General features: G+C 32.3%; 1 protein-coding gene across 1 annotated transcript; it reads left to right on the forward strand.

The window, feature by feature from the left end:
- Window positions 1–6: 6 nt before the first annotated feature.
- On the forward strand, window positions 7–6,363 carry LOC107467919 (uncharacterized). Its single transcript, XM_016087145.3, has 13 exons — window positions 7–172; window positions 977–1,192; window positions 1,266–1,421; window positions 2,225–2,307; window positions 2,611–2,716; window positions 3,723–3,790; window positions 3,919–3,996; window positions 4,716–4,780; window positions 5,163–5,229; window positions 5,321–5,503; window positions 5,672–5,728; window positions 5,838–5,933; window positions 6,042–6,363. The coding sequence occupies exons 2-13, from the start codon at window positions 982–984 to the stop codon at window positions 6,177–6,179; spliced, it is 1,308 nt and encodes a 435-aa protein (XP_015942631.1). The 5' UTR covers window positions 7–172; window positions 977–981; the 3' UTR covers window positions 6,180–6,363.
- Window positions 6,364–10,111: the final 3,748 nt, after the last annotated feature.

Here is a 10,111-nt window from a genome sequence, read left to right on the forward strand (position 1 = left end):
TAAGAAAGAGAAATAGAAGAGAGAGAGAGAGAGAGAGAGAGAGAGAGAGAGAGAGAGAGAGAGAGAGAGAAGAGAAACACAAACACCTTCTGAGGTTTGGTGTGAGCTCCTTGCACTGTTGGATCTTCTTCTTCTTCACTTCTCGCTCAACATTCATCTTCTCACATCTCTGGTAATAATCCCTTCACCTTTTCGGGTTTTTTGTTTTTGTTTTTTCAAAGTATCCATTTTTATTTCATTATCGATTGCCCAGATCGTTCAATGCTTCCACATAAGCTATTCACTTTGTATGTGCCCAAATTATTCAATATTTAGCTTCTCGGTTTCACGAAGAACATGTTTCATTTGGTACACTTTCTAGGAAGAAATTATTTATAGGGCAAAAAAAGGTTATATATTTTCCTTTCAAAAAAAGAAAGAGAAAAAACTTGCTTGAATTTTTAAGTTTTTCATGCAATCGCACTGGATATGGTGGTGCATTCAGTGACATTGGATAGACTCAGATGGTTTTTTTTTTTTTGTTTTCTCTTTTCCTTTCTCTTGTAGTGATTGTATTTTGTTTGTCAGTTGAAAATCCCTTTTGGAAAGGTCAAGTAGGAGGAAGAGATTTAGTTAGCCAGGTGCAATTGTTATATGAATCCGGCATTTGATGTTGTGGCCTTTTGAATGATTTTGGAGCCATGTTTCAGTGGCTATTCAGAGGCCATGATTTTCATGAATCTGTTATTTTGTTTTCCCTTTCACTGAGGAGAAAATGTGTGCGTGCACACGTGCATGCGTGTGTGTGTGTCATCTTTGTAATGAGAATATAAATGCAGTTATTGCAAATTAGGCACTAATTAGAATTTTAAAAGCAATCATGAGTCATGACTGGTTTACTTATCTTCACAACAGTTAGGTAAAATATTGAACTGAAGTACTAAATTTCTTGTGTGTATTATGTATATAGTTCTAAGAATTGTTTCTTGAGATGTAGGAAACATGCAGAGTCCAGATGCAAATCGGCTTCCCGAGGTTGATTCCTTGCCGGATGGGTTTGTGGAGAGCACTACAGATCCTGTTGCTCCTCCAACACCATCTTCTGAACAAGAGAAACCCCCGAATAACTACACGGAGGATGGTTCCTCAGACCTCACTCGAACTCGTGAATTATCAAATGAGTTGGGAGAAAAAGAGTTTCAAAACAATCATGGTAAGAAAAATCAGGGAGAAACTATAAACTTCTCACGTTCAATTGTCTAAAGCACATACTTTTGATGCTTCAGACTGCTCAGTGGAAGTTCAAAATGATAGCTGTATGCGACAGGAAGAAGGCACACAGATTACACCTCCTGTGGCCAAGTCTGCTTCTGATGCTATGCAATCTGGATGCTGTACAGTGAAGGATAAGCAACATGGTGAATCTCAAAGTTTAGATAAATGTAATTATCCTAAGCCTTAATGCTCCCTTTTGTAGATGTTGTAACCAGTAAATGCATGGTAATTGTTATTATTATATATCTTGGGAATTGCATGAATAACAGTTTTCTTGAATAAAGACTTGGTCAGTTACATCAGGTTAGCCAATTTTGATCATGTTGGTGAAACTATGTCATGTATTTATTTCCTAGTGATACGTGTATGATGCTTCTGGAAACTATATCAACATAGCACCTAAGACTAAGACCTAATTATTTTGCACACTTTGGTGCTTCTCTCCACCTACATTCTCTTCCTCTTTTATTTTTACTACAAATTCAACATAAAGTATTTTACATTGAGGTCAAATCAGTTCTAGATAACTTTATGGGAAGTTGATAAAAACATTTGGATTACCTAGACTAATATCCATGATTACTTTGCTGGCAAAAACCAAATTGAGTATGCAAACTTTTAAGACTTTTTCGGTTTTACAGATGAATGAGATCTCAATATCTCATCAACTAATATTTCTTATATTTCTCTTGTGCTGCTGGACAATGCACCACAATAACAAATATTTCTTATATTTCTGGAAACTGATTCAATCAATGGATTCATGCTTGCTTGAACTTAGAAGATTATTTTTCATGTGCGCTTTTTATACAACAGAAAAATAATAGAGATAAATGTAAAGAATTACTCATGTCTGCAAAATATTTATTTGCTAGTTTTACAATATCCCCTCATTGCATTTATGTGTTCTAGTGCTTTTCTATAGTATCTGACATGGTTTTGTTTCTTTTTTTAATCCCTTCCTTTGCAGCAACTGTTGAACCTTCGGAGACAAAAGCAGCAAAGGATACATCTTCACCAGATATGGTTGACTCTTCGAAAAACAGAAAACCAGTTAGTAAATTTATCCTGTTAATTCTCATCTATTCACACATGGATTAGTACATATAAATATATCAGCGTTCTATATATTCTGATGCTCTTGCTCAATAAGTTTAAAAGGATTGTTTTTGCAGTATTCGTATTTGAGTTAAAGAGATTTGATTGGGTGAATACTTTTTGCTATATATTTCCTCATTTTCGTCAGTATTAGCAGATATGTGTCATGTTCCCTTATTTTTGTTTAATACTACATATGAACATATGAGAATGAGACAACCTTTGGAGGGGACTGAACAGTTAAACTTAATTTCTTAGGAAACTGGTGAAAAGCGTAAGAGTGCAAAGCGTACACTTAAATCAGAAAAGGAGCTTTTGGAGTTTTCACTGAAGTATCAACAAGTGTTGGCAGAAAGAGATGCTGGTATGTTGCAATGAGTAATCTGACTTTGCTTATTAATTTGAAATATACTCTACAAAGCCTTTGCAAAGCTTCAAATTATTGGAATTTTTACTTCATATCAGTATTAGACTAGAGAATTTTAAGGGATTTTTCCTGCATTGATCAATTACCTCAGTAATTTGAGTGCTTACAGTGGTAATTTGTAATGGATTATGTCATTTTATTGTGCTGTTTTGGTCTTCCTTCTGTATGTATGATTTCTCTTTTATTGAACCCTACTTAGCAGGAAAAAGCTTAGTTGTTGTTATGTTATTTCTCTTACAAATATTAAATCGAGGTACCCATTCTATGATAAACTTACCTTCCATTTTTGTGCCTTTAGTGGGCCTAGTATTTCCGGCACTTGCAACGGCTTCTTTATTTCTTTATGTTCAAAAGAACAAGATCTTTCTATTTTCTAGTACCATGGCCAAAATGAACTACCGCTTTCATCATCTCTTCCAACGTTATGTTCTAGTATCTTTTAAGACAAAAGAAAGTAAGGAGGAGGACGAAAAAACAAAAAAAGAACAGTAATGTTCCTCCTTATCCATACCTAGCTACCGACTATGGGATCCAACTATCATTGTTCACACGTCACATGTGGATTGGTGGATTTCTCATAGTTGGTGCTGCTGCGCAAGCATCTATTTTTAATAGAAAGATATCTATATAATATCTTATTTATATATTTCTTTTTATATTTATATATTTATTTTTATACTTATTTTTATTCAAAAAGAATAATATATATTAATAAAATAAAAAACGAAATCCAATTTTATTAATAATTAGATATATGTGTAAGACATATTTTCTTAATTCTAATCGACTGGGCGTATTGTGTCGATTCTTTTGAGTAATATATTTGGAAATACCCGTCGATTCCTTATACTCTTATGGAATCTCAAATAAAGGGAAGCATCTCATTTGATAAAACGTTGATGTTAATTTTTTCTTTCCACTGACTGTTGCCTTCTTTATGTAGCTCTTGCTGTTCGAGATAAGCTTGAGTCACTTTGTAGGGAGTTACAACGTCAAAATAAAATGTTGATGGTATATTTCTGTTCCGCTGCTACATCTTAAGATTGTTTAGTTGCCAAATTAAAGCTCTCTTATCTTTGCATTTAGAGTGGCTACTTTTCTTGGGCCAATCTTATGGTCTGTATCAAAACTATTTTCAGGAAGAATGCAAACGTGTATCGACCGAGGGGCAAAACTTGAGGCTGGACCTTTCAGCCAAGTTTCAAGATGCAATCAAGGTTTGATCATTCTCTCTTGTTTAGCGTGTATGATACTGAAATATAGTGCACATTTGGTATATTAGGAAGATATAAAGGGTACTTAAAGGCTTGAGTTTAACTTAGCAATAAAAATGTATAACACATTAATTCAATTTAATCTTTGAGCTGTGCATAGAGGTCTGAGAGGATCAGATGAGTTGCCTTTCTCTGTGATCGGGAATCTTATATCTCCCTTGTCATTGAAGATACAATTGCAGCTCTTGAGCAGTGTAATCTTCGTCAAACATAAAACGGTGTGACCCCTAAACAAGTTAACTCCTGACCTTCATCTTATACGAACTTCCCTCAAAACAATAAACCTCAATCAGATCTAACTAACTACAGTCTAATATACTCTATAAAGAGGAAACACTGGCTACCATGAATAACTTATTTGATAAAGATTGAACAAAAAATATCACCTAAAAGGGCCATGATTTTAATAAAGAAGAAATATTTTTTCCTTGCTGCCCCATGATTGTATCATCAATTAGCTTTTTCAGTTGTTATAAAGAAACCACAAAGTTACAGTTGGTGTAATGGTCACAGATATTTGCACAGCAATAATGATTGAGATTGAGATAATATGTTTCAATGTAATAATACCATAAATGAAACTTTTTTTCCTTTTAAAATTTCTTTTTCTCATTTGTGACGATTAGCATTTTGGTGATTTTTTTCACCAATTTCTGTTGCAGGATGTGAGCAATAAGCTTGAAGAGCGAAAGGATGAGTGTCTTACTCAGCTTAAGGAAAATGACATGTAAGACCTCGAGAGCTGATATATTAATATGTTCAAACTTGTGCATATTTTATTTTTGGAAAATACTTAATCACAATAATAACCAGAATTTTGTTATCAGAACATTTAACCTGTGCATAGATTTGCTCTTTTAGCTGATCCAACCATTGTCACTGAATTTATATAAATTCTGGAAAAAAAATTATTGCATACAACATGAGTCTTGAACCTGTCTCAATCCGCTCACCGTAGTGCTTTGTTCTTTATTTATCATTTATTTATTTATTGTATGGTACATTTATTCTTTAAAAAAACAGTAACTGAATGCCTACAATATTGTTTTATTTAACTGTGGAATTGTATTTAGTTGAGCAGAAAATAATTTGCCATGATTTCAATACAGGTTAAGAAACAAGCTAAAGCAGCTTGCTGATCAATATGAACTATCTGAACAACAGTACGCCCAGAAGGTAATGTTTGTATCATCCTACGATTAGTCATGTTTATTCATTTTTTTGGAATCGATAACCTGTAGTGATTATTTTATGTCTGAATCAACAGTTGAAGCAAAAGACATTGGAACTTCAGCTCGCTGATTTAAGAGTTAAGCAACACGAGGAAAAATTGGTTCAAGAACAGTCTCAGATTAAAGTATATGCAGAACAAGTGTCTCAGCTATTAGCGACAGAAAAGAATTTACGCATGCAGCTGACGACTGATGGAGAAAAATTCCAACAATTCCAGGTTTCATTCGATTCTCTTTGTATTAAAATCTATTTTACGCCAATGAGTTCGTTGTTATCTTATGTTATGTTGATATTGACTTGATGTTTGGATACAGAGACTTGTTGTACATATCATTGCTAGATGCTTATATTTTATGACTACAAGTTTTGATGCATTGAGTTTCAGGAAGCATTGTCAAAAAGCAATGAAGTTTTCGAAACATTTAAAAACGAAATTGAGAAGGTATACTTCACTTCTCTTTGGGTTCTTCCTGGAGTAATGCTGGTTTTACTATGTTGAGTGCAAATATAAAGTCTTTGATCTTTTCCTCTATTGTGGTTGTAACTACCAGATGGCGAAATCAATCAAGGAACTCAAGAAGGAAAATCAATTCTTGAAGAGTAAATCCGAAAAGTCTGATATTACGCTTATAGAGTTAGTTGATGAGGTATAGCTTGCAGTTCTATTTTTTCATTGCACGTATTGCTTGTTTTCCATGAGTGTTTTCATCATCAAAATGTGTGAAATTTCACTTGTTAACATCTGATCTGAGCAGCGCGAGCGGTTGAAGAAACAACTGGAGAAAACAACGAAACAGAAGGAGAAGCTTGAGTCGTTATGCCGGTCGCTTCAGGCAGAAAGGAAGCAAAGTTCCTCTGAGAACAAGAGCAGCAACAATTCAGTTTCATCATGAAGAAAATAGTTGGTTCTAAGCACATTCCTAGAGACTTGTGGAAGGAAATGTAACATTCTAATACTCTTTTTTTTTTGTATCTAATCTAGCATGGCTTGTTTTGTCAGGGAACTTTCATGCAATCATGTAATTTCATAATTCTGATTCTTTTGCTATGATACTATCTTATTATATTTTTCTTAAAGATGCAAAGCAGGGTTTTTAGAACATCCTTTGCATATTAGTTAACTATAAAATATCAAAGCGTGACACTATATGAGATTCTTAAATTACATCCAGTCTTAGATGAAAGTTGAACTCGGATGCAGCATTTTGTGGAGAGATAGAGACGGAAAGACTGAGACTGAGAGACAGAGATTAAGAGACAGGGATTGAAATAAATTTTGGTATTCTGTTTGATGCAAAATGGAAGACAGGAATTGAAACAAGAATGAAATTTTAATTTAATTTGCACAAAGAGTAAAATTGAAATTAATTAATTGAAATGAAAGTATTTTAGGTATAAAATATTATTAAAGTTTCACTTTCCATCTCTAAAAATTTCAGTCTCCTGTGTCTCTACTTTTTGGAGGTACTGAAGTACTAAAATTTTAAAGATAGAGATAGAAATTTTAGTGCCAATCTTTGAACTAACAAATACGATAGTGAGTCTCAGTCTCTGTCTCAATACCTCAAAACAAACTCTACTTAAGAGACATCCTAATGTGCCATCTGAACTAAGCCTCAAGCTATAACAAGGGAAATACTAAATATTGCATATTCCAAACAATTGATCTTGGTTAAACAAAAGATAAGTTGGGTTGTCTCTGTGATTTCAAGATCACAGGTTCAAAACGTAGAAGCAGCTAGCAATATGCAATTAACAGGTCAGCATACTAATTTTTTGAAGATAAGAAGAAACCTTAAATACTAAAAGATGCTGGTGACTCCAAGTAACATGATTGCAAATTTGCCAATGTATCTCAAACAATGAAAACTAACCGATTTTTTTTTCAAAGAACATAAGAGTATGTCGCCGGCGAAAGCTAGTGCACTCCAGATAAAGTAGGGAGTGCAGCACTCTTTAAAAGTTAACCTGCTATCAAAAGTTATCAGGTAAATTTAATTTATTTATTATTGTTATTATTATTTTTGTCATGGGATGAACAAACAAACCAACACTAACAAAAAGACTAATTCCTCTGTTACTCTGTTATTGTCGATGTGATGTCTTCAAATATTTTCACTGTTTTGTTTGATGGCAGGTGTTTCCACTATCGTTTTAGCTAGCTATAGATTTTGACGCTCTTGAACCCACCATATTCCACTTCTACTATAAATGACCATCAAAGTCCGAAAAATTGCTGCCATAGAAAAGGAAGACGCATGTCTGTCGCTACTGCTGGTTAGCTAACTCCAAACGCAAAACGGATTCTGTAGGAGAACCCCGGTTTCCATGAAGGCACATGATTCTCATTTCTCAGATGACGACGCAGTCAAAGCACAATATGCATGGCAGTTACAACAAGTCCATTATCTTTTATTTCAAATTAACCTCAACGTGTACGTAATAGAATGAAAAATTAAAATACAATTATATTTAAACAATTATATTTTATTTGTATAAAAATGAGCCTACTAAATAATTATTCTATTTAATATATAATTAAGAGTATTTCTTTCTTTGCCAACCAATTATAGTTCAAATGACATAATCTCTTTATATTCACCTAAAAATTGGTAAAAAAAAATACTTCTTTCCTTTATTAACTTTTTTAAACATTAATTATTTATTTTACATACAATATAAAAATAAATGAATATAATATTTATTGAGTAGAAACAGTTACGTAAAAAAAATTTATTGTCATAGTATTTGAACCAAAGAAAAGAAAATATTATTTTAAGAAAAACTAACAATATATTTTTAATAATATTCTTAATACAAAATAATAAATTTTAAATATTTTTTAAATAATATATATTTACTAAAAAAATTTCTCCCTCTTTTGTTCTTGTTTTTCATTTCAGTTTGTTTATTTTAGGTGCAATGGGAAGGGTTGGGGGTAATGAGTGAGTGGGACTGCGGTAATTAGTAATAAAAGGAAAAGGGTATTTGTGTCATTTCAAAAATTATTATATTCAAAAGGACAATTTTATAATATTTTGTAACGTTAAGGATGATTTTAATAACAGAAAAAGGTCGGAAACGCTTTTGATTTTGGTCTCAGACCTTAGGGACGAAAAAAGTACTTAATCAAATTTTAATATTATATACATAATATATATTTAATATTATTTTTTTAAGATTCTAATATATCTTTTTTTTTAATTTAGTACGTGAATTTTTAACTTATTTTTTATGTATTATTTATTTTAATTCTAAAGTCCAATAACTTTTTTTTTTACAGACATATTGTTTTCAATATTTATATACTAATTTTTTATTTTGAACTTCATCCCAATATCTGAGACTTGCCAAAAAATTTAAAATTTGTAAAAAAAATAATTAACCTGATTAACAGGTTACCTTTTTAAATCCAGACCATTCAAATAAAATATAATAAATGAAGAGTTTAGATTTAACAAATTCACAAGGTGTGCAGCACTCCATACTTAGCAAGGAGCGTTTAAGGATGAGCCTATGTCGCCATAGGTTAAATTATTTTATTAGACTTTATAATTTTATTAAATTTGTAATTACGTCTTTACATTTTAAAAGTTTTAAATTGGTTTCTGCACTAACTTTAATTATTCCAAAAGCATTTAATTTAACTATATATGTTAAGACATATTTGCAAATAGTGTAAGATGGATGAAAATATTTTTAGAGCATAATTATTGAAAAAGATCTAATACAAATTTAAAATAATATAAAGACTCAATTAAAAACTTATAAAATGTAAGAATTCCAAAGTGGTTATCCAATGTTGATTGAAGATTTATTAGGAGGCTATGGATCACTTGTCCCAGTTCATCATAAAGATTTCCCAAAAGTAACTTGGCCAAGTTAAGTTTGCGCTTGTCATGAATCAGAGCAGCCAGTGTGATGTATAGTTTTTGCATTGAACTTCTTGAGCAAAAGACTATAGCATTGAGCCAATAGCATAGAAAAGGTTATATGCTCATCATTTACGATTGGACTATCTTTTTCTCCCATGTTTTGCCAGATAAATTTCCAATAAGAGTTTTTTAGGACAATATTGTATTTGTGCTCAGGTTTCATATAAGTCCTGTAATAGTTGCTACATCTAAAAGTGTGAGTCCGACCATACCACAAAATAGATGAAAGTTGTTGGTGGTTTTATTCCAAAAACATAATGCAGTCCCAATCATCAAATGATGTGTTGAATGTTGGAATTGAGAGAGTCTGAGAAGGTCATAGATTCTTGGAAATTTTCACTCATCTGTCTTAAAGGGTTCCATTCTTTTAAACTAAGTAAGAAAATTTGCATTTTTGAAAGAAATCTTAGGTTTGTTACAAAAGGGTCGACATGGTCGATGAAAGAGGCTACAAATAAATCTTGTTTGTTCATTTTCACTACAAGAAAAATAATGAAAAGCCTTTTTTTTTTGCTTGTTATCGGGAGTTCAGAGGGCTGACGAAATAATGAAGTTTGTTTTCAACAGAGAAAGGGAAGAAAATAATCTTTTTGTCATTCGTGGTATCGACTGGGTCTTTGATGATAGTGTCCATGGTGGTTGAAAGAATTTTTAAGCTTGATCTCTCAGAAGTTTTTGTGATGGTCTGCCCTTCTTGGTAAAGATGATGGGGTAGTTTTGAATGGAAAAATGAGAATAGAACAAAGTAGCACGTACCAGAAAAATGCAAGGGAATTATAAAATCTTTGAACTTGGAGGTTCTGTGACAACAATGGTGGTGGATCAGAAGAAAGAGTGCAAAGAACCTGTGTTGCTGAAAGTGACGGGTTTGATTGTTTGAAAAATTTTTA

Source organism: Arachis duranensis, chromosome 9 (assembly GCF_000817695.3).
Source record: "Arachis duranensis cultivar V14167 chromosome 9, aradu.V14167.gnm2.J7QH, whole genome shotgun sequence".
Lineage (NCBI taxonomy): Eukaryota > Viridiplantae > Streptophyta > Magnoliopsida > Fabales > Fabaceae > Arachis > Arachis duranensis.